Source organism: Erythrolamprus reginae, chromosome 8, assembly GCF_031021105.1.
Source record: "Erythrolamprus reginae isolate rEryReg1 chromosome 8, rEryReg1.hap1, whole genome shotgun sequence".
NCBI lineage: Eukaryota > Metazoa > Chordata > Lepidosauria > Squamata > Dipsadidae > Erythrolamprus > Erythrolamprus reginae.
The window spans coordinates 23,673,481-23,698,284 of record NC_091957.1 but is presented as its reverse complement, the minus strand read 5'-3'; the positions used below and the strand labels follow the sequence as shown (position 1 = coordinate 23,698,284).

At 41.7% G+C, this 24,804-nt stretch overlaps 1 protein-coding gene across 4 annotated transcripts in view; it reads right to left on the bottom strand.

Annotated features, from left to right (window-relative positions):
* KIF1B (kinesin family member 1B) overlaps positions 1–24,804 on the bottom strand; it is a 165,142-nt gene that overhangs the window by 139,856 nt on the left and 482 nt on the right. For all 4 annotated transcript variants that reach the window (XM_070759293.1, XM_070759294.1, XM_070759295.1 and 1 more), the window contains exon 2: positions 17,282–17,457. In XM_070759293.1, the coding sequence (XP_070615394.1) occupies positions 17,282–17,387 (106 nt within the window). In that variant the 5' untranslated portion in view covers positions 17,388–17,457. The remainder of the gene's footprint in view (positions 1–17,281; positions 17,458–24,804) is intronic.

Sequence of the window (24,804 nt, the reverse complement as noted above, 5' to 3'; positions counted from 1 at the left end):
CCGTGCCCCTTGCAGCACACGCAAAACCTCTTTCCATGGAACTGGTCCCTAGTGTCCAAATGGTTTTGAGGGCTGCTGGCTTAAAAGAATGTATGAACGCAGCTCTGTTCTGAAACACTTTTAAACGTATTCTTTCACTTAAGAATGTAAGGGATGTCCAAGGTAGGGAAGGTAAGGTGGCGTGAAGCACAACCCACTCAATTTTCCATGTTGCCTTTCATTTTGTCCTACGTACTACTTAGTAGGTGAGGTGTCCTGCAACAGCAACAAAATCAGAAAGGGTCCGTAATCTTTGGCCATTATCTACTGCTTTTGCAGGCGCTCCCAATGCCTTGCTACTAGTCATTACTTTGCAATTTTTAAATTTTCCACTGGTGCTCTATTCCAGAACACACCTTCCATCCAAGGCAATGGAATGGGAACAGGATCCACTTGCGGCCTACAAATAGCAACGGTTGCTATTGGGCCTCCTAAACTTGGCGATTCCACCCTGGATGGAGTCCTATGCTGGGTTCTTAATTTATGAATGCTGAAAACCAGGCGAAGGCCAAGATTAATATCAGTTTACATAAGGACGTCATGAGGGGAAAGAGATATACAGTGGTACCTCTACTTACGAACTTTTCTAGATAAGAACCAGGAATTCAAGATTTTTTTGCCTCTTCTCAAGAACCATTTTCCATTTACAAACCCGAGCCTCCAAAACTGTAACAGGAAAAGGCAGGGAGAAGCCTCCATGAGACCTCTCTAGGAATCTCCTGGGAGGAAAGAGGGCCTGAAAAGCCAGGGAGAAGCCTCTGTGGGGCCTCTCTAGGAATCTCCTGGGAGGAAAGAGGGCCTGAAAAGGTGGGGAGAAGCCTCCATGGGGCCTCTCTAGGAATCTCCTGGGAGGAAAGAGGGCCTGAAAAGGTGGGGAGAAGCCTCCATGGGGCCTCTCTAGGAATCTCTTGGGAGGAAACAGGGATTCCACCCTCCCTCTGGTTTCCCCAATCGCACGCTTTATTTATGGGAAAAATGGCTTCTTACAAATTTTTCTACTTTAAGAACCTAGTCACGGAATGAATTAAGTTCGTAAGTAAAGGTAACACTGTATGTTGTTTTCAATAGCAACAGGGAGATTAACCACAAAGCAAAGCGAACTGGCAATCCGGGCATTCGCACACAACAAAAGTCCCAACCCAAAAAATTATAAGGGAGATGATTAGGAGTGAGGAAGGGAACAGTCTGCCTTTGAAATCTGCAAATGGAATACCACAAGAGCTTGCAAGTCAACTGTGGGCAAAGTGAGCAACAACAACAACAACAAAAATACCAATTTCAAGCAAACGTCAGCATTGCACCCATGTATTCATTTGTGAAGCTGTGATGGCATTCCTTGAGGTTAAAGGATATACGTATTAATTAGGATCTTTTCTTATAAAAAAAACCCAGTGACTTGATTCCATTCAGAGACCACGGTGGAACTTGGAAGTCAGCGATTCCCACTTTATACATTTCTATGGCAACAGCTTCATCTCATTTCATTGAGAAAACAAGATTCAAAGCAAAGCATGTTATCCGAATGAATTCACTACCTTGCATATTAGGAACATTTTAGGGCCTGCCTTATTTGGGTTTGTGGGATAGAAAGAAGACCTTTCTGACAAAGATAGTACAGTGGTACCTCTACCTAAGAACGCCTCTACTTACAAACTTTTCTAGATAAGAACCAGGTGTTCAAGATTTTTTTGCCTCTCCTCAAGAACCATTTTCTACTTACAAACCCGAGCCTCTGAAAGGTGGGGAGAAGCCTCCGTGGTGCTTCTCCAGGAATCTCCTGGAAGGAAACAGGGCCAGAAAAGGCAGGGAGAAGCCTCCGTGGGGCCTCTCTAGGAATCTCCTGGGAGGAAACAGGGCCTCCACCCTCCCTGTGGTTTCCCCAATCGCATGCATTATTTGCTTTTACATTGATTCCTATAGGAAAAATTGCTTCTTCTTACAAAACTTTTCTACTTAAGAATCTGGTCACGGAACGAATTAAGTTAGTAAGTAGAGGTACCACTGTATAGATGTTCTTGTATAAATGACATTAATCTTGGCCTTTGCCTAGTTGTCAGCATTCTTGAGAACCCAACATATAACTCCATTCAGAGAGTGGCCTAGTGGTTAGAATACAGTATTGCAGGCTAACTCTGCCCACAGCCAGGAATTAGATCCTGACTGGCTCAAAATTGTCTCAGTCTTCCGTCCTCCCATGTTCAGCAAAATAGCAATAGCATTAGCATTGTAGCATTTAGATTTATATACTGCTTCACAGTGCTTTACAGCACTCTCTAAGAGGTTTACAGACAGTAGGCATATTGCTCCCAACAGTCTGAGTCCTCATTATACCGACCTTGGAAGGATGGAAGGATGAGTCAAACTTGAGCCTACTGAGATTCGATCTGCCAAACTGCTGGCAGCTGATGATCAGCGGAAGTAGCTTACAGTACTGCACTCTAACCACTGAGCCATCAAGGCTCTAAATAAGGATCCAGATTGTTTGGGAGGGGGCGATAGGCTGATTCTGTAAACCCGCTTAGGAAGGTTTGTAAAGCACTGTGAAGCAGTAGTCTACGAGCTATAGCTACAAGAGACCTGGTGCTGCATTGTTTAGAATGGAGTATTGCAAGCTAATTCTGCTCACTGCTAGGAGTTCGATCCTGACCGGCTCAAGATTGACTCAGTCTTCCATCCTTCTGTGTTCAATAAAGTGAGAATACAGATTGTTGGGGGCATTATGTTGACATTGTGAACCACACAGAGAGTGATGTAAAGCACTCTGGAGAGGTATATAAGGTGCTACTGCTATTGCTATAGTAACATTCAGTATAGAGTCATTTAAATTTGATATGAAGATGAGCTGGTCTATCAGAAAGGCACATAAACACCCTGAAACCAACCAGGAAGTGTATGTTGAGTGTGAGGTCTGAACAAAAGAATCAAAAGCCAGAATTTGATCTTGATTTAACCACCATGTTGTACTATAAGGACCTTGACTGGCAAGCCATGACATTAAAACATTCCAGGTAAATGTAACAGTTTGTTTGTTTATTTATTTATTTATTTATTGGATTTCTATGCTGCCCCTCTCCGAAGACTCGGGGCGGCTTACAACATATAAAAAACAATAAGTTACAATGAAAATCAATCCAATTAAATTAAAAATACATAACTATTAAAATTCCTAACTATATTAAAACCAATCATAGAAACAGAAACATAGAAGTCTGACGGCAGAAAAAGACCAATCGCACCCATTCATATAGCAATCATACAATCATTCGTTGGCCAGGGGCTAAGATCTAATCGGCCCAAACCTGGCGACATAAATGAGTCTTTAGACTCTTATGAAAGGCAAGGAAGGTGGGGGCAGTACGAATCTTGGGGGAGAGCTGGTTCCAGAGGGCCAGGGCCCCCACAGCGAAGGCCCTTCCCCTAGGTCCTGCCAAGCGACACTGTCTAGTTGACGGGACCTGGAGAAGGTCGACTCTGTGGGACCTAACTGGGATTCATGCGGCAGGAGGTGGTCCCGCAAGTAATCTGGTCTGATGCCATGTAAGGTTTTATAGGTCATAACCAACACTTTGAATTGAGTCTGGAAACCAATTGACAGCTAATGCAGACTGCGGAGTGTTGGAGAGACATGGAGAGTCATTGTTAGTCAACAAATACACACGGCTAGTATTCATGATGACATGTAAAGTGATGGAAATTGTTTATTCATTCATTCATTCATTCACTCTATTTTTATGCCGCCCTTCTCCTTAGACTCAGGGCGGCTTACAACGTGTTATCAATAGCACTTTTTAACAGAGCCAGCCTATTGCCCCCACAATCCAGGTCCTCATTTTACCCACCTCAAAAGGATGGAAGGCTGAGTCAACCTTTAGTCGGTGTTGAGATTTGAACCGCTGACCTACAGATCTACAGTCAGCTTCAGTGGCCTGCAGTACAGCATTCTACTTGCTGCACCACCCCGGCTCCCGATATGTTCATGATATGTCACTCTTCTTCTGAACAATTTTGGAGTTTGCACATTTCAATGCAACAGTCCCATTTTGAGGCAGTTGTCGCATTGTTGCTGTCCTACTCAGGATGGATTTCTTCAGTTTTGGATGCTCAAGATTCCAGGCTAATAGTTTAATTACAAAGACCCTCAGAAAAGGAGACAGGGAATCACAGCAAAGACCTACCCTAACCGCTTGCCTTTTGTTCAACAAAATTAATGTGTTTATCTGGAACTTGAAGAAAAAGACAAACCCAACACGGCAATTAAGCCTTCTGTTTGCAAACCGCCCCTCAAATGCTTTTGGGTTATACAACTATAATTAAGTTTCCATCATCACGGTGCTAAAAGCAACTTGGAGCATCGCAGTTAAGCCTGGCCACCTGCTCCGTAGAACACCACAGCTTTAGTAGCATTTTAGGCTGCACTGCGATTTTTTTAGGACTGTTTTACGTTGTGCTATATTTGCCCTTCGGTAGAATCCACGCGTGCCATTTGTTAAAATGGAAGACAGGGTTTCATTCTCTCAGCATACCAATCATTGGGACGGTATTTCCCTGTTTGCTGACATATAAGTGTCATTTTTTGGCCTAGCAGACTTTAGAGCAGGGGTATAAAACTCAGGGCCTGGCGGTTGCTTAGATCTGACCCGCGGGGCTGCCCTGGAAAACAGCGAGGGCTGCGTGCAGCTGTCACAGAGCTCCATTTTCGCTGGCAGAGGGTTGCAGGAGGCTGTCGCAACTTAAAACAGAGCTCAGGTGCCCATTTTTGCAGGCAGAGCGCTCGGGCTACCACAGGTGCCCCTCTCAAAGTGACGTCAAGCTCTGTTCAGGGAGGAATTGTCAATTAAGAGCCATGGTAGCATAGTGGTTAGAATGCAGTATTGCAGGCAAACTCTGCTCACAGCCAGGAATTTGATCCTCACTGGCTCAAGATTGACTCAGTCTTCCATCCTTCCATGTTTGGTAAAACCCATACTGCCCCACCCACCCAAGGTCAGACACAACCCTGATGCGGGCGTCAAAGAAATTGAGTTTGACACTCCTGCTTTAGAGGTAGAGAAAAATGGCTCCCCCCCCCCAAAAAAAGGGGGGCATCATTGGTGGCAAATGAACAATTGGAAAGCAGATCTGCTTCTCTGATTGTCTTCTTGTTGAGTTGTGTTTGACAGGAATTATAAGCAAGTCCTCTCTAAAACCAGCATTTCAATTAACCATTTTGTCTTGAAAGATGTTGGCATAGTCTAATGGCATCCTGCTGACATCAGCCAAGTTGATTCTCAGTGCTTCTGGAGAGGAAAAGCAGGAACCATTAGATTTGAGATGAAGTTATCTTCAATAAGAGAGTGGAACTTCCTCCATTCACTCTCAGCTGCCACTGACTCATGTTCTTCTTGACTTACTGCCACTGAACTGGGCCATTATAAGTGATGAAGCTTTTTAAAGAATTCTCATCCTGTTTTTTCTGTTGTCCAAACAAGAGAGGGTCAAACTTTTGCATGGGATAAAGTTTTGAACCTGTGCTGAAGGGGATATAGGTAGTCCTCAACATACGACAACAACTGAGCACATTGCTAAGCGAGAAATTTGTTTCACCCCATTTTACGACCTTTTCTTGCCATGCTTGTTAAGTGAAACACTGTAGTTGGCAGTTTAACAACTGTAGTTGTTAAAATTAGTTGTTAACAACTGTAGTTGTTAAAATTAGTATCTCGGTTGCTCAATGATTCCGGCTTCCACATCTTCTTTGGCTTGTCAGGAGGTCGCAAAAGGGGATCGATCATGTGACACACACCCCGGGACACCCGACCGTTCATCTGTAAATCACGGGGCCATGGTGCAATGGTCATGGAAAACGGTCATAGTCAGGGGTGAAGTGCTATTGGTTCGGCCCAGTTCAAGCAGACCGGTAGCGGCAGCCGCCAGTGGTTTGGAGAATTAGGAGTGGCGACAGCATGAGGTTCCGCCCACCCACCCAGACTTCGCCATTTTCATATTTTTAAACCTCTGTGTGTGCGTGAAGCCTTCTGGGCATGTGCGGAATATGAAAAAGGCAAGTAGATTTTGCTGCTGGTCGTAAGTCACTTTTTTCAGTGCTGTTGTAACTTCTAATGGTCACTAAGTGATCTGTTGTAAGTCGAAGGCTCCCTGTAATTGCCGCTATTTCCAACTGTTTCATAAAGATGCTCTTCTGTTGGCTACCATCAATTCAACAGACAGAGGACTTCTGGAGCTCTTCTGCTCCAACAAGAGGGAAAGGAAGGCTGAGCAATAAACGATGTGCAAAAAAGGGCAACAAGAATGATAAAGGAAATGATACCAGGTTGCAACGCCTTGGTCCCTTCAGCCTTGAAAGACGGCGTTTAAGGGGTGACTTGATCGAAGTGTATAAAATCATGCACGGGATGGAAAAGGTGGATAGAGAAAAAATATTTTCTCTATCACACAATACTAGGACAAGGAGGTACTCCCTAAAGCTCATAGGTAAGAAAGGGAGGACAAATCAAGGGAAATATTTCTTCACCCGGAGGGTTGTTGGTTTATGGAATTCAATTCCAGAAGAGGTCGTGACAGCTGTCAGTCTGGATAGCTTCAAGGCAGGATTAGACAGATTCATGGATGCCAAGTGTATCGGTGGTTATTGAAACGGATGTCCATGTGTCACCTCTATGTTGGTTGAGGCAGGCAAGATTCCCTTTAATACTATTTGTTGGAGGTCAGGGGAAAGGGAGGGTCTTGCCTTCTCTTTCTGCTCAAGATCCCCATGTACAATTGGTGGACCACTGTGTGACACAGAATGCTGGACTCGATGGGCTTTGGCCTAATTCAGCATGGCTCTTCTTATGTTCTTATGTTCTTAATGTGCCCAACATCACATCATGAATCAAGGGGAAGGAAGGAGACCCTTTTCCACCAAAGTGGTGAAGTGAGTTACTGTATTTTTTGAAGTATAAGACGCACCTTATTTTTTTTGGGGGGGGGGGGGGAGAATCTACCTACCAGGTGTTTATCTGACTATCGTTGTTAGTCTGGTCAGCTCCAGCATTTTATCCTCTGGTTAGGGCTGAGAAAAAACCTTTCTTGGAGGGAGTAGCAATGAAACAAGTCTGCAAAGATTTAGGACTGGAAAAAAACTTCTTCAGAGTAGCAATGAAAAATCCTGCAAGCCAGGAAGATCATTAGTACCTCCTTAGGACTGAAAAAGCCTTTTTAGGAGGGAGTACAATTGAAACAAGCTGGGAGGAGCCAGGAAGATCGTTGGTACCTTGGGCTGGGGGGGGGAGCAAAGAAAAAGCTACATTCGGGGCATAAAATGCATCCAAAATTTCAGCCGCTTTTCGGGGGTAAAAGGTGCGTCTTATACTTCGAAAAATAAGGTAGCCCAATTAAATCTAGGCAGAGTTTATGTTTAGCTCCATACTTGGGCAGAAAGGTCGCTGAGTGATCTGGCCTCACTTTAAAAGCATGACAAAAGGATCTTAAATAAATGTCCCAGCTCAATCTCTGCTTGATAAGTACAGGATGTCCTCGATTTACAACAGTTCGTTTTAGTGGCCAAAGTTACAACAGCACTGGAAAAATTTGACTTATGACTGTTTTTCACACTTGCGACCAGTGTCCCCTCTAATTTTTTGGGGGGGTGGGCGGAAATGTATAGGGTCTGAGCGGCAGTCCCTTCGGGACTGGGCGGCACAGAAATAATAAATAAATAAATAAATAAATAAATAAATAAATAAACAAACAAACAAACAAACAAAAAACCCACCCTGTTTTGCCTCAGAGAATTTCAAAATAAAATACTGTACTGTGTGTCTATAACAGTGAGCTCATAATAGGGCAACTCTATCAATATCAAAATGCCACTTAAATAGTTGAGTTAGTTTCAAACTAGATTTTGATTTTCTTTCTCTCTTCCTTACTCCCATTCTTTTTCTTTCTCTTTTCCTTCCTCTCTTTTTTCTATCTGTTTCTCTCTCTTCCTCTCTTCCTCTCTCTCTCCTTCCCTCTCACTCTTTCCCTCTCGGCTTCTGGGCACATTTGGAAAACTCTGAGTTGATGATGATTTTTAAGTGAGCGATTGCTCACTGCTCAGCTTAGAGGGAACTATGCTTGCGACCATTATATCATCCCCATGGTAGTGGCTTCAAAATTCAGATAGTTGGCAACGGACTCTCCTTTATGACGGTCGCAGTGACCCCCTTTTGCAACCTTCTGAAGAGCAAAGTTCAACAGGGAAGCCAGATTTATTTAATGACTGTTAATAGCTTAACGTCTGCCGTAATGCATGTTAACAACTGTGGCCAGAAAGGTTGTAAAATGGGGCGAGATTCCCTTAACAAATGTCTCACTTAGCAACAAAAATCCTGGGCTCAATTGTGGTTGTAAGGCTCAGGACTGCCTGTGCATTCCAAACACACCAGCCCCAATATATTCCATCGCACTGCCGGAGGTCGATATCTAATTGGTTATATTCGGTATTAAAAGGGGGGGAAAGGATAAGAAAGTCAAGGAGGACCAAAGAAAAAGCAGCCAAATAAGCTTCAAAATGCCAAATCACATGCTCTATTTGGAACATGGAATATGCTCCCCCCCCTCCCCCATTTAAGGATATGATTAGAAAGTCTTGGACAGCTTACAAAAATCCAATTAAAAAAATAATCTGAAAGCAGAGTTCATGTTACTTCAGAACAAATGGGGAAAGAGGTAGTCACTTCTCGGCAAACTGGATTGGCATTTTTGAGTTATGTGAAATAAAACAAGCTCGGCAGACATTTATAAGATGGCTTAGCCTGGAATCCTGTGGGTTTATCCCCTGGCTTTAGGAATTGTCGTTTTCTACCAGGAGGAGAAAGGAGCGAGTTGTGCAGAAGGCGAGGAAAGCTAAAAGCTCTCAACCTCAGCTGCTCTTGCAGATCCAGTGGCTATAAATACTCATCCCACAGCTGCCGTTTCGGGAGAAATCGCATGTCCACTCTCCGCCTGGACCTGAATAACCACTAGAGAGTACAGCCTAAATTCCGTTTGGAGTCTTTGTTCTCCAGCAGTGGCCGGATATTCTTTGTAACTGGGCCCACCATTTTTTTTTTTAAATGCAGGGCTCCGTGTCGTATTCAAATTGCATGTGGAGCCAGCACAGGGAGAGAGGCAGCTTTCACATCTGGATATTATTGGCTAGAATGGAATGCAGGGCAAAATAAATAAATAAAAATTAAAAATCCCGTTCCATAGGGAAAAAAATTAAGCACAGCTTTAAACAAGGAAGAGAATGTATACGAAATGGATCTGCACAATCAAATGATTATCCTTGGTTGGAAACCAGGTCAACATTATCCAATACCAGCTTCTCGCAGCTGCCTACTCAAAAATGCAGCACTCTTGTTTTATGCTGCTCTGAAAGAAGGGAAGAATAGAATGCCAAAGTTCACATCTTGATGCATCGAATTAAAGTTTCAATTGAGCTTTTGCATGGCTGCCTTTAACCAGCTTCAGATTTTTTAAGATAACGGAAATTTAAATGGCAAAAAGCTTTACCCAAATCTTCCGTTTTTGCTCCATTCAATTTTCACATACACAGGGATGGAGGGAAAAAAAACAGGTAATATCCTGAAGTGGGCTTGTTTGGGCTGAGATTCCAGCAAATAGTAGCAGGATTGCATAGACTTCTCTTCGAATTTGTCAACAATAAATTCCAAGAGAGAAATGGCAAACTGTTTCTGTATTATTAGCAAGAAAATTACAAGGATCTCTTTAGAACTAGCAACATATAGACTTGAAACCAGAGACATTCTTGTTGGGCATTCTACCAGAAAAGTATGACAAAAGGACTACATATCTGTTTTTACAGATGTTATCCACAACTAGAATTGTATTTGCACAGCAATGGAAAAATGATGAGATTCCGTCAGCTGAGAAGGTAATTAAGAAAATATTAGAATGCACAGAAATGGACAGATTAACGCTCACTATTAAGGACAAAGAAGAAACTGAATATTTTTTGATATGGGATGTATTTTATCAATGGCTAGCCAATAGAAACAGAAGTTAGAAAGGAGGAGACATAAAGACATAAAGAGCGGACATAAAAAAGATAAAAAAGATAATGTTAAGTACTATTGATATTGTGTTATTATATTATTATAAATAAATAAACCACCAGAACTCAGGCTCAACTTGAAAGATGTATAAATGAATGAACTGGTGCTGGTATGATTTTTAGTTTAGATTACAGTATTGCTGTGTGTTATTGCCTGATCATTAGACTGCTGTTCTATTTACTGTATCCCTGACTCTTCGGTGGCTTGCTTTAGGCACAATTCTGTCAAAAAGATAATATACAAATCTGCAGCCGCGCACAACCCAGTATGAAATTACTTCTCATATATCAGCAGCTGAAGAGGCACTAAGAGTCCAGACTGTGCCTGGAAGTAGATTTTCCTTCCCAGAATTTTCCCTCCAGAAGGCAGAATGTGATGAGAACAGAAGCGGGTTTGGGGAGAAAAAGGCTAGTGGTCCCTTTCATGCCACAATTGACCACTATCCAGAGTCTTTTTTTTTTTTACTCTGTTTCTAGACAAAGAGGCTGTTTTTGAACAATTAGGTGATCTGAAGTATCCTCTGATCCGGTAATAATCTTCCTACTTCCGAGATTCATTATTTATTGCAGGACAGTTTCAGGATGCCTATAACTTGGAAGCAAATTGAATAGCTATGTAAGGCGGTTGCCAGATAGTCATTTTAATCTGCAGCACTCCCCATGGCCTTAAAACAGCAGGTTGCTTTGTATCTGGTCCGTGTGTGTATTTTATTTGCTCTCATTAGTAAGGTTTCAGACAAGCAAACAGACTCATTTGAAGTGGTGAAATTTTCATTTTCATTTGAAGAGGTGCTGACCAATAAATTCTTAAATTCATGGGTATATAAAGGAAGAATTGAAATCACAAAGATTTCTAGAACTCAAGTTATCTGCCAGACTTCCCCTCCCCCAAATAAAGCCCCCATGATCTGTTAAAAGAGCAGCTATTGTCTTTCAAGACATGGCTTGTTTCTCTTTCATTGCTTCAAACATAAGATAAAGGGGGTGGAGACACACCAATCTCATTGCTTTAACTTATTCAAGTTAATTTAGTAGTCACAAAGACAAGATACAAAGAAAGCTCCGACCATATAAAACAGAGTTCGTTCTAGAGTAGGGGTGTCAAACTCAATTTCATTGAGGGCCGCATCAAGGTTGGGCTGGGGTGGGCATAGCCAGCTTGACGTGTCGGGGGTGCTTGTGGTAGCCCAAGCACTCTGCCAGCGAAAACGGGCTCCCGGGCAACTGCTTCCTGCAACTCTCTGCCAGTGAAAACAAAGATTGGGAGGGCCACGAGCACCGTTTTTGTTGGCAGAGGCAAGGCAGGCTGGTCCTTTGCTGTTTCCAGGGTGGCTTCGCAAGCCAGATTTAAGAACCCTGCAGGCCGGATTCTACCCACGGACCTCGAGTTTGACGCCCCTGGTCTAGAGAGAGGGAATTTTTTAAACCTATTAAAAAAAAAAAAAGATTCATAAACTGAATTCATTCATTGTAGCTTTAAATAGATGGCAGGGTTTGAAATACACTGTTGATAATATTGTGCTTAATGCTTCATTAGCTATTTTGACTAATGGGAACTTTTTAAAAGAATCCATTAATTTCAAGTCAATTCAATTCAATTTCTTAGATTTGTATGCTGCCCCTCTTCGAGGACTCGGAGTAGCTAATGAAGGGTCCAACTAATTATCAGCATGGCAAGCAATTCACAAAACAGCAATCAGAAAGAAAAGGTTTAGAATAGGGCATGATGATGGATTGAAAGTGTTATAATTAGAATAGGGCAGATGTTTTTACTGGTTTTTTTCAGTGCCTTTTTCTTTTCTTTAGAATAGGGTATGATGATTCTATGTGATTGAAAGTGTTTTAATTAGAGCAGGTAAGATGATTCCACTGGGTATACAGTGATTTTCTGTATCTTTTTAAAGAGTAGGATATGATGATACACTGAAAGTGTTATAGTTAGAGTAGGGAAGATGATTTCACAGGAATTACAGTGACCTTTTTTCATTTAGAATAGGGTAGGATGACTCTATTGGATGGAAAGTGGTACAGGTGGAAAGCCTTATAATTAGAGTAGGGTATGATGAATGTATGGCGTATTTAGTTCTGTTTTATTCTTCCTTTTTATCTTCTTCCTTATTTTTTTCCTTGCTATTTTTTAATCTTCTTTAATCTCTATTTTATTTTGTATTTTTAATCAGTAAAAGACAATTATTTTTAATTAGCCTCTTTTTTAATTTGGTTTATTAATCTGGTGATATTTGGGATATACTATCTGGTGGTTTCTTCTTTTTTGCCTCCTTTATATATATATAAACTATTTTTTAGCAATGGTTGGATTTAAGTATCTGTGCTGGAGGTAATGTCCTTTTTCCTTTTCTCTTTTATTCTAAAGGGCATTTATTATGGAAGAGGGTTTAAAGTATACAAGTAAATTGATATGGAGGAGATTTTGAGAAAATTGAAGCATTATGATCTAATTAATTTGATGTGATTAAGAATAGTACCAGCCTAAAATGTATACAGTATTGCCTAACAGGTTTTTTTTCTTTCTTATCATATAAGGAACTGGAATAATTATTTTTTGTTCAGATGTCAAATGGTAGGGAGGTGGCATTGATTAATCTATGTATACTGAAATTGCAAAAATGATATACTGTAATGTAACTTAAAATTAATGGTATCCTTTTTTTCTGTAAGCAGGATTAGAGAACAACCCCCACCCCACCCCACCCCAGGAAAAAAGAAAGAAAAAGTGGATAGTCACAATGTGCCCCTTGACCTCAGAAAATATTTTGTAATATTGTGATTGTCTCCGGCTGATAATATGTATGATTGAATTGGATGAATGTGTATGACTGTGTAGGGTTTTAAAATAATTTTAAGTAATTTGTATAATTCTTTTATAGTAATTTAGATTTCTTTAAATATTGTTGCATTTATAATGTTGTATGCCACCCTGAGTCGCCTCAAGAAGGGTGGCATAGAAATCTAACAAACAAACAAACATTAACTGAATGATTCAATTGGCTGGGCTTTGTGGGAATAGCCATTCCTTCCAACTGTTGCATTTGAGGCAAAACCATTCTATCTGAATTTTGAAACATTCCAAATTGCTTGGGAGTGGAAGCATAATTGTGGCATTTCAGTTGCTGTCATATGATTGAACAAACATTCCTTTCCAATTAGCTGTGTGTATGTGTGTGTGTATTATTAAAGAGTTGGGAGCTGAATCACCAGAATGATGTCATAAAAGGATCCTGTATTCTAGAGCTCTCTTCTAGATTGCTTTTTTCATAGAGGATGCAGTACTTTTCCCAATAGAAAGGATTGACTGGAAAAGGGCAGAAGTGACATCAGATCTAAGGAACAGCATCTTCTGCCTTTAAGAACAGAACAAAAAGTACCTCTGGATCCTAACTGAAGGAGAATAACAGAGACAAGGAACTCACAACTGGGAAAACTACATACTGGCTGAAGATGAAAAAGAACCATCATCTTATGTGCATTGGTGAAGGGACCCACTACAGAAGTGTTGATTCAAATTACAGTTTAGTATGACAAAGAACCACCTTCAGAAATCTGGAGGGGGGGGGGGGGGAACCCCACTCTCACCCTGCGCTGATTTGGTACAATCACGCTTGGCAGGTTGGTTTAACCCAAGCTGCTCGAGTTGGGAACTCAGAAGCAAAAGATAAGCGTTCAATTCTGCAGACTTTGGACAGACTGCAGCAAGTCGCTTTGAAGAGCATCCGGTCCCATCAAGGCAACTGAAAATGGCCCCCAGATATGGCTCTTATTTGCTTTTCTCAACATACTGGGTTTTTCAAATGTTTCAGGAGATAGCAAAGGGGGAAAATGTCACAATAGAATAAAAGTTGGAAGGGACCTTGGAGGTCTTCTTGTCCAACCCCCTGCTCAAGCAGGAGACCTTATGCTCTTTCAGACAAATAGCTGCACAATCTCTTCTTAGAAACTTCCAGTGATGGAGGACCCACAACTTCTGGAGGCAATCCGTTCCACTGGTTGATTGTTCTCACCGTCAGGAAATTCCTCTTTAGTCCTAGCTTGCTTCTCTCCTTGGTTAGTTTCCATCCATTGCTTCTTGTCTTAGCTTCAGGTGCTTTGGAGAATAGGTTGACGCACACACCCCTCTTCTTTTCGACAGCCCTTTAAATACTGGAATACTGCTATCATGTCGCTTCTAGTCCTTCTCTTTGTTAGCTTAGACATACCTAGATCCTGTAACTGTTATTTGTATGTTTTAGTCTTCAGACCCCTCATCATCTTTGTTGCTCTTTTTTGCACTTTTTCTAGAGTCTCAACATCTTTTTTTTATATCGTGGCTTGAATAAACCTGTAAACAGGCAGCTCCAAAATCGGTTTTTACAGTCCTACGGCCCAATTCTCTCCTACAGGCAGTCCCCACCTCATTCCCTCTCTTCACTTCTAAAATTCCCATGGCGGCAGCATCTTTTAACTGCGTAACATCTGCAATCAGCTCTGAGTGCCCCACAAGCAGACTCGGCTTGCTGCCAACATACCAGTTTCCTAATGCAGTCAGAACATGTGATTTCATCTGGACTGCAGGATTTCACTGTAATAACAAAACAAAAAAAAATCAGATGAAAAGACGACGACTGTCATGCGCAGGGAAAGATTATAGCAGGTCTACACCTCAAGATCCTCTGCAAGTTTCAAATGATGGATTAATTGGACGCCAGAGCAACCAAAATGATTAGGGGACTAGAAACCAAGACTTATAAAGAGAGATTGCTGGAAATGGGCATGGATAGCCTAGAGAAAAGAAGGGCCGGGGGGACATGATAGCAGTATACAGGTACTTGAGGGGTTGCCACAGAGAGGAGGGGGTCACACTGTTTCCAGGGCACCACAGGGCCAGATGAGGAACAATGGTTGGAAGCTGACCAAGGAGATTCAGCCTAGAAATAAGGAAAAACTTCCTGACGGTCAGAGCGATCAACCAGTGGAACGGCCTGCCAGCAGAGGTTGTGAACTCCCCAACTCTAGACATTTTCAAGAGGAGATTGGACTGTCATTTGGCTGGGGTGCTGTAGGATTTCCAGCTTAGGCAGGGGTTTGGACTTGATGAACTACAAGGTCCCTTTCAACTCAACAAACAAACAAACAAACAAACACAAGTTCTTTCAAGTTATTTCCCCTCCAAACAGGGCAAAGGAAAAGCATGACAACTCCAGATCGCTTAAATCCAAGGTTATTTGTCAGAAGAGGCAACTTTCTCTCCTGTTCAAAATCAATGCTTCCTCTCATTTCAAGATGAAGAATCCTGTTTATTTGCTAAATCTTAGCCTGTGGTCAACATATTGGGGAGGCTGGAAAAGTCACCATTCATCCAAGCCTGCTATCAGATGTCTGCATAAGATTAAGTCAAGCGACTTCTTGATTGCATTCTTGGCCTGATTTATTTAGGAGTCTGATACAGCAGGCAATCCAAGAATCTGAGAGCATTCACATACAAATGATTTTCAAAGTTCTTATCCAAACGTTATTTAAAAGCTCATTGGTTTTTACCTGATATGTCCTTTTTCCGAGGATCGAAAAATTAGTCATTCAACTCAATCCATTGAACTATGAGGCTAGAGTAACCCATTCCAGACCCTTCCTTCGATGTGAGGAAAAGCAGACATTTCTATGTCATCCCACCCAATTCCAGTCAGTGAGAACACCACAAAACCTTTCCTTTTCAGAAAATCTTCAAAGCCATAAATGGTATCTATGAAGATGGTTCGAACATCCCTGCAAACTCTATTTTCCTTTCCACCATGTGCATTTCTGACCCCCTTTAAGGCCCTCTTTCTGTAACACTCCTGGCCTATTTCCCACCTAATACACTCAAGAGGCTCCCAAGTCTTAAGGAGTTCTCTAAAGCTATTTTCTCACAATTATTAAATATCCAAATAAGTCTGACTACCTGCCATTTTGGTTTCCCTTTTGTCTGTCTGGAGACATCCAGAGGAAAACAGAAAAAGAGATCCAAGAAAAAGTTGACAAAGGAAGCTTTTCTCAACTAAAAAAATGTGGCTTCGCTCTTTTTTCTTTTTAAATTTTGTTTCTTGCATTCTCATTACCCAGAGACTATGCTGACATCAATAGCTCCAATTTTAAAATCTTACACAAAGAAGGAAGTATCTGATACAAACTCAGATGTTGACAAACCTTTAAGAACAGGAGAAAACAAGAGCCATACAACAACAACTCTGTAAAGAAACTTAGTGGAACAGAGAAACCTTAGAGAAAACACCAGCGGGACATTCTTAGACTTCTGTCAGATTGAAGATGTCAAAGATTATTTTCTCTGCCAGACGAAACATAGGACTAAATAATAAAAAACATCTTGATATTAAAAGCAGTTTGACTGTAAAAACCAACTCCCAGCTAGGATAGTGGACTGTCCCACATTATTGTGGACTATATATGAATGAAACAGAGGAACCTGCAGCCCTCCCGGTAAATTACAATTTTCTATTGTTCCAGTCAGTGTAGTAAATGGCCAAAAATCTTACGAGCTGTAAGTTGAAAAAATCTGGAAAACCGGAGATTATTTATCCTTAAAGAATATGAAGGCTAAGCTACTGGTTGGGAACACACTTCCTCTAGCTTTCCTGAGATTTTTTTTTAAAAAAGATATGTCTACAGTGACATAGATTTCCTATTTCTGACCTACAGGGTCTCATCAACCCTAGGCTTTCAACTGGCAGATGGCAAAAAAGAACAGAAGGACATCCTGAACGCTGGCCTTACAAGCTACAAAATAGCATCAAAAATGCCCAGGCCAGCATTTCTTGTTCCCCAGAATACCTCGGATACGCGTCATCCTGCTACTTCCAAAAAGGAACTTGCACATGATGGCCAAGTAGCCTTGCTAATGACAAGGAAGTCCATGAAGCATGTGTGATAGCTTGCCACTCATTTCTAGATGATTACACATCAGTAAAAATGCTGCCAGGTAAGACGTACTGTAATCCTTCCAGAGCAAATCCCCACCCAAAAGGAAAATACAAGACTGCTACAAAAAAAAGAAACAGTTGCTTTGAATAATTGTCAATGACGTTATCTACCTATATATATATACACAATACCAACAATTTGCTGAGTCCCAGAAAAGAAAGCCACTCTATTAAAAAATTAAGCTTGACTTACTGGTTGAATTTCCTTGCATTTGGATGATGCATTTGGACTCTTTGCTGGTCTCTCGGGAATTAAAAGGTCTGACCCGAACAGCTACTTTTACAGAAGCTCCTGACATTTTGATGGTCTCTTGTGTGCACTCCAAAAATTAGGTTTCAAGGACTTCTGCGGTTTCTTCTAGTGTTAAGCTTTTAAAAGAAAAGAAAATTGATTTTCAAATACATATCAGATGAATAGCCATTTATTATAACCAAGCATGTCTAATACACACACACACACACACATTTTCCTCGGCATGTAAAACAGTGAGATTATTCACACTGCTCCTTCACCAAGCTGAGAGAAAAAAAGCTTTGATGAGTGACTCAGTCAGCTTTAAAAAGATACCCATTTTCTGTACAGCTTGTTCATTTAATTGGTATGAGTGGCAAGTATAAAAGAATCCAACACATCTCTAGGGATTTCTTAAAAAAAGACAAAAAGCCTATGCAATACCTCTGGGTTTCATGTTAGTCTTCCCCCTTGGTCATATGCCCTGCAATATTTTTATTTATTTATTTTGTCAAGCATGTATAATATAACAGATATAAGTATAAACATGTTTATGAATACATGAAATGAATACAAATAAATGGCGACATTAGGAGAGGGTCGGTAGGCACGATGGTGCACGCCCCTTCCAGACCTCTTAGGAATTACATTCTCCCTTCACAAAGGTAAAAAGGCACTTTAGATGGAAGAGAAAGCAGAATATATGTGGGCAAATGAAAATGTCTTCCCAAGGCATTTCAAAACAGCTGATGTGGTATCAGATAAAAAAGCAAAACAGAGGCTTAAAATAGCATACAGTATCCTGCACCGGCTTCATTTGTTCATTGTGTTGACTGATACAGTCTGTATCTTTTAAGTTAACAAACATGATCAATATCTTTTAAGTTCTACCATTATTCTTTGCATGAAAAATAAACACTGAGTTGTTTATTTTTCAAAGCATTCATAGCATATCCCAATACTGTATATCCCCAAAACAACATTAGAGGACTTACGGGCGCTTATTTATTGTAAATGTTTTGGGACAGCCCAGAAAAAGTGTAGGATGCGTAGCCTTACAATATCAAATATTCTATAATGCATACAGGAAACCTCCTGCCGTCCTGCATTTCAATTTGCATGCCCCTGATGCAGACAGCCCTCAGTACTCTTAAAAAGCAAGATAAGGGCAGAAATGGCTTTGCAGCCATTTAAGGCCTCCATCTCTTAAAATGCCTGGAGTTCCTCCCCAGATGTATCTGGCCCCACCCATTTTTGGCATGGGGCTCTCTACGGGCAATGCAAAGCCTGGTGCAGTCCACAGGCTAACAGAAGCTGTGAACCACTGCTCTGTAGCATGGCCAGGCCTCCCGCCATCTACTCAAGAACCCATCTGTCAGTTCTGCAGCTGCCAAAGCAGCCCAAATCCAGTGATCCTCAACAGCAGTCTAGATGGGATGCCAAATTAGCCACTGAAGCTTTACTTAAACTTGGGAGTCTTAGCAGAAATAAAAATTATAATACTAAATGTCTATAATGACAGAACGAAGGTTCTTTGTTCTTTGTCGAAGCAAGTGATTTAAAATATGAAAGATTGAGAACCTTTGTTTTGGAAGGTACCAGGTTAGGAAAAGAGGTTTTGGCAAAATTGGACTGTTTCACAGCTATAACACCATAGTGGTTGATATACTTTACCCCAGCTTTACCCATCAACTAATAAGATTGCTCTCTGTCTTATTCCTAGCTCTATGCTACAATAAGGCTATGTTACATTTGCAAAACCAGATATTCGCATAATAACTATGTTAGTAAAGCAATTTAATAACCAATTTTTCTTTTATTAGTGTTAGGGTTCCAAGTAACATCCCCAACAAAAGAAAGCACATAGCCTTGAGTTTCCTCAAAGTTCCATTTTATTAGAGATGCCATATTGGCATACCTGGGAAAACCCGAATCTGAAAGCTTTCTGGTTTTTCCATACCCAAAAGAAAGTTCAAGTCCCTGTCCCAGCACCCACGTGTCCATCACATGGTTCAATCAACGCACCATCCCAACTGGAGATGCCTCCCAGGCACATCCCTTCAGGTGCAAGGCAGAGCAGCCTTGACTCTCGGAGAAAAGAATGTTATTCTGACTATAGTTCTCCACTCACCCAATCCCCCCTCCCAGTTTCCCACAGCACTAAAGGTGGCAGGCCTGAAGATTCAATGCTCAAGGTGGTTTCCAGGTCTGACAATTAGTTTCTTCTCCAATTTGGTCCAAATTCAAGGATCTAGGTCAGTGATGGCGAACCTATGGCACGGGTGCTACAGGTGGCACGCGGAGCCATATCTGCTGGTACGTGAGCCGTTGCCCTAACTCAGCTTTAAGGTACATGTGTGTGCCGGCCAGCTGATTTTTTGGCATGCACAGAGGCTCTGGGAGGGCGTTTTTGGCTTCCAGAGAGCCTCTGAAAGGGATGGGGGAGGGGTTTTTACCCTCCCCCAACTCCAGGGAAGCCTTTGGAGCCTGGAAAGGGCAAAACACGAGCCTACTGGGCCCACCAGAAATTGGGAAACAGGCGTGATAGCACAGGCACATGCTCTTTCAGCACCCGAGGGAAAAAAGGTTCGCCATCACTGATCTAGGTTGTGAGAAGAAAAAAATCCATCATTTGTGGAGTCCTTGTACCAATTGGGACATAAGTGGTTCTTCTGTTTAGTTGGGATTTATTGTTTCACGATTGCTGGTTGGGGTGAATTCAACTCTGTTCCACTGAGTAGTCTAAAAATCTCCAGGCACAAAAGACAGCCTCTCCCTTTTCCCTTCCACAAAGTTTCATGTAAATAAGCTTCATGTAAATTAAGCTGCAAAAAATTTAGCCACGACCCTTTGTGGATTTTGCAAGCAAAAAGAGCACATGGAGGTGGCGGTAAAGTTAATTAGGGATAGGGGAGCCCCTGAGACCTTTCACAATTATGATTAATGCCAGCATCAGGTCGTATCTGGAAAGAATTTTTTAAAAAGGGAGTCTCCTTATGCAGAAAAGTTTCAAGTTGGAAAATACAAGTTTAGGGTCATTCTCAAAAAAAATAAAACCTGGGGAAGGCGGTGAATTAAAAACAAGAAATTGAATTGCAGAAATACATTGCCAAAACCTAAATTAGACCAAAAAATGTTTTGGAATCTAAGTTAACCAAATACTCTTTAACTGATCGAGACATTTCTCTCAGATGGTGTGAAAATAGGCACTTTTTTCTCACACGCAACCATTTTTAAATAATCAGAAAAATAGTTGAATATCCCCAAATTATTCTGCTTTCTAGGTTAGCTGCACCTAAAGCTTAAGCGATGGGTTCCTTCTTGCTCAAGTGCCACCAAAAAGAGTCAAAGCCAACATTTGAAGGAAATGTGGGTTTTCTCTGCTTTCAAACCATAGCTGACTGACAAACTATAGGGGGGTCCAGAGATTTCAGGTGACAATTCCAAAATCTCTATCAGCAAGGTCATTGGCTAATAGAAGCTTTCTCTAAAGGAATCATAGGATTACAGTGTTCATAAAACCCTATTCTGAAGACCTGTTACACAGCAAAAAATAATAAAATGTAAACATGTCTAAAAGCAAATGTCTGCGGAGATTCTCAGTCATCCAGGTCAGGGTGCTTTTTTTTTCCTTTCAAAAGGGCAACTGGATTTTTCCTTCAGAAAAAAGATGTTTCACTTTTCAAATCAAGAAGCTTCATCAGTTCCATTCCATCCTTCCACCACCAGAACTGATGAAATGTCTTGGATGACAAGAGAATCATTTCCTCCTTCTTCTCCCTCAAGGGGAAAAAAAAGTCCAGTTGCCTTTTCAAGGAAAAGAGACACATCTAAAGGCACGTATGATGGTGGATTTAACTAGTGACAGATTACAACTGTCCTGTCAAATCAATTCAAATGGCTGGATTTGTGTAAGTTGCTTAACTGGGACATTTAAAGAGCCAGAGAGTATCATGCAACCCTAATGCCCTGAGCATTTCCGAACCAGAGTCAGTCCCCAAAATAAACTGTGGTTTCCTGGTTTAATCGAGAGTTACTTTGAGTCAGGCTGTCATGCGAATGGAGAAAGTGAACTTTCCCTGTTGACCTGAGGCTTACAGGCAGGGACCCTAAGGAGGGTCTACAAAAGTGGAGCCTCTCCAGGAAGCCTGGTTTCTACAGAACACACACACACACACACACACACACACCAGTGAATTCGCAAAGGACTAACAAAGGGGCAGAAAGGAGACAGGGGTGGAGGGGGGAGGCTGCTTTTTTGAAAGAGTCCCAACACAGCACCAGGACAATGATGATAACAAAAGCAGACAGTGATCTTTTTGTGAAGTTAGCTTGTTAGAAGTTTTGTGTCCTTTGATCAGCAGAAGTGCTCTTCCGTCGTCATATTGAGTTAGGCTGCTAAATATTTCAGCGTAAATGAAAGGAGCAATAGCAAGTAATACGAATGCTGTCAAGTTTGGCATCCATCACCAAAATCCATGTTTTTGTAAAGCTTACACTGCTATGGAAACAAGGGTGCTGCTACAAAGCCAGCGAGAGTGTGTGCCTATCAAAAGCTACTCCAACTGAAATTAATGGAACTGACTCCTAAAGGTATTCCGACAACAGCTTAAAATACCTTTCATTCCTCGTTCTGTAACTGCAGTCACAAAAGAAACACAATAAATGGAGGGAGGGGGGGAATTCACAGTATTCTGCTGTGAGGGAGGAAACCCAGCAAGGCTCAAGAGAAAAATAATAAAAATGGAGGGAGTCGAAGAAAGCTGAAATAGCTTAGATTCAAATGGAGAGATCTAATTCCAGGGCTATAACAAACATACATCTCAGAGGGAGAGCCCCTAAGCCCCACCCTATACAATTCCCGACAAACCACATGGGCAGGGCAGCGGGGAGTGAAAAAGACATGCCAGGGGTGACAAAAGTCTCACAAATTCCAGGGAGCATTTTCACCAAGCTACTCATTCGGGTGGTCCTTACCATCCTATCCCTGACAAAGCTCCTGGAAGACCCGTCAGATCATAATCCCAATATGGCTGCCTCTATAATTGTGCTGTGCTGGATACTGTCTAGAGGAAGGGAGGACACATAGCAAAAAAGAGAGAGAGAGAGAGAGCATCTATCTTTGGGGCTGAGATAGTTTTAAACAAAAAGCAAAGGGAGGGGAGGGAAGAGTTGGCTGCCGTTCCTTACAGTGAGGAATCAAGTTCATATCGGACTGGTCAATTTGAAAGGGATGGGGTGGGGAAAGAAATCAGCCTCAAACCCCACCCTGCTTCTGAGATGACATGGAGTTTAGGCCGCAGCACGGTGGCTCAAGGAGAAAAGGATGTAAGATGGGAATAATCGATTAGGAGGGATGGGCCCAATCCAGAGCAGAGCTTTCAGCATCCAGGGAAGCAGAAGAACCGATGCTGAAGGCAGAGGGCTCCATTCTGAAAACTCATTACGAACTTAATTCTCCCAATCCCAAAGTCTCCACTGGACTGACAGATGTTGATTCGAATATGCCGGGGAGTGTATCATTTAAGATTCCAAACTTGGAACCCTAACCTAAACTCAGGAGAGGTGAAGGAAGGGGTGAGGCAGGGTTCCCATTTCGCTGGTTTGGGAATCTCTCTGTGCCAACATTAAAAAACAAAACAAAAAACAACCAGGCCTTTCACAAGATCTCGCCTTAGCTGCAGAAAAAAAAAGTCTCTAGGGAAAATGTGAAGTGGATAAAAGGAATGTGGGTTAGGGGAGGGCAAAAAAACCCTGAAAAAATCTGTGAGGACACTACAAGTGGAATGGACCATTTGGGGGATAAAACACCAGGCTCTTTGAAAAGAAAAAGAATTCAGGAAAATAGGCTTCCTCCTACACTGAGCAAAGTGGAAAAAGCTTAGGCAAGGAAATTGCCAGTAGGGCATGAATGTGTGTGTGTGTGTGTGTGTGTGTAACACACACAAATACTGACCCATAAACAGAGGCAGCCTGTAATTGGAAATGGACTAATAAAAAAGTAAAAGACCTACGATGCAAATGCATTTAGAACATTTGCAAGCCTGCCCACAGTAAATGCAGATGCACCAATTTGCCTGAATCTGTATACACCTGAATATATGGATTATATTCCTGGGGTAATGCAGCCACCAATTTAACCCCCAACTTACCCAGGCCACGTCCCTAAGAGTTTTGCATGCCAACCTCTAAAATGCTTCAGCCGACTGCAGGTTTTTCAAAGCCAACAAGCCAGGGAACAAAAACAAGCACACCAAGGAGAGCTCCTAACCAAACCTTGCTAGGATGTAACACTGCTTTTGAGATACACCTATTTCTTTCGGTTCTCATGCCTAGGGGTAGGACTCGCAAAATAAAAAGCATCTTTCCAAAGTGCTTGATCACCATTTAATTATCAGACTTTTATTGGATGAGGAAGTTCTTAAAAATGAGGACCCAAATTGTTGAGGGCAATACGCCGACTGTATAAAACCGCTAAGAGGGGGCTGTAAAAAGCACTATGAAGCAGTAGGTAAATCTAAAGTGCTATTGCTATTATTTCAGAGCGATCGCATCTACCCAAAATTTTATTATTACTAAAATAACATACTGTTGTGGGTACTGAATTGCACCCTTCCAAGATGAAAGATGTTGCAGTTTATTTATTGTTACAGTGTTTCCCTAAAAATAAGACCCTGTTTCATTTTTTTGAGCCCTGAAATAAGCGCTTGGCCTTTTTGCCATGTACTCAAAAGCCTGATTGGGTTTATTATCAGGAGATGTCTTGTTTTGGGGAAAACAGGATATCTATAATCTCTATCTATCATGTCTGTCTATCCGTCTAGCTATCATCTATCTCAATATCTCAATATCTCTCCATCCATCTATCGACATCACCTATCCATCTATCTCCTTCCTTCCTTCTCCAAAAATAAGGCCCTATCTTATATTTCTTTGAACTCTGAAATAAGTGTTTGGCCTTATTGCCATACACTCAAAAGCACAATTGGGCTTTTTATTAGGGGACGTCTTATTTTGGGGGAAAACAGGCTATGGGTTTTGCTCTGTGATTGACACACGGGAGGGGTCCTGGGCTCAGGCCCGGACTACAATTCCCATAATCCCGCAGCAGCAGCATCCCCCCACACCTCCAGAAGAAGCCACTGAGAAAAACCCACCCTAGTCATCCTCCATTCTCTCCCCCAACTAGATATTGTTATTATTTTTTTAAAGCCCAACCAAAATTTGCTTTCCCTTTGGGAGACAGACATCTTGATACGGGGGAAGAGTTTTAAAGAGAGGGAGAGAAAAATAAACAAAGGAGAGATGAGAAAATAAAAGAAATAAAGGAGGAACCATGATGGTCCCTCTGAGCGATTCCTTCCATCAAGGCCACCTCGCCATTATGGGTCCGTAAAGGAGAACCGGAGAGAACGGATTTCGGCCCCTGTTCCTTTAAAGGACTCCAAAGCCCATCATTCCCGAAGGATGGGCGTCGTAGCCTC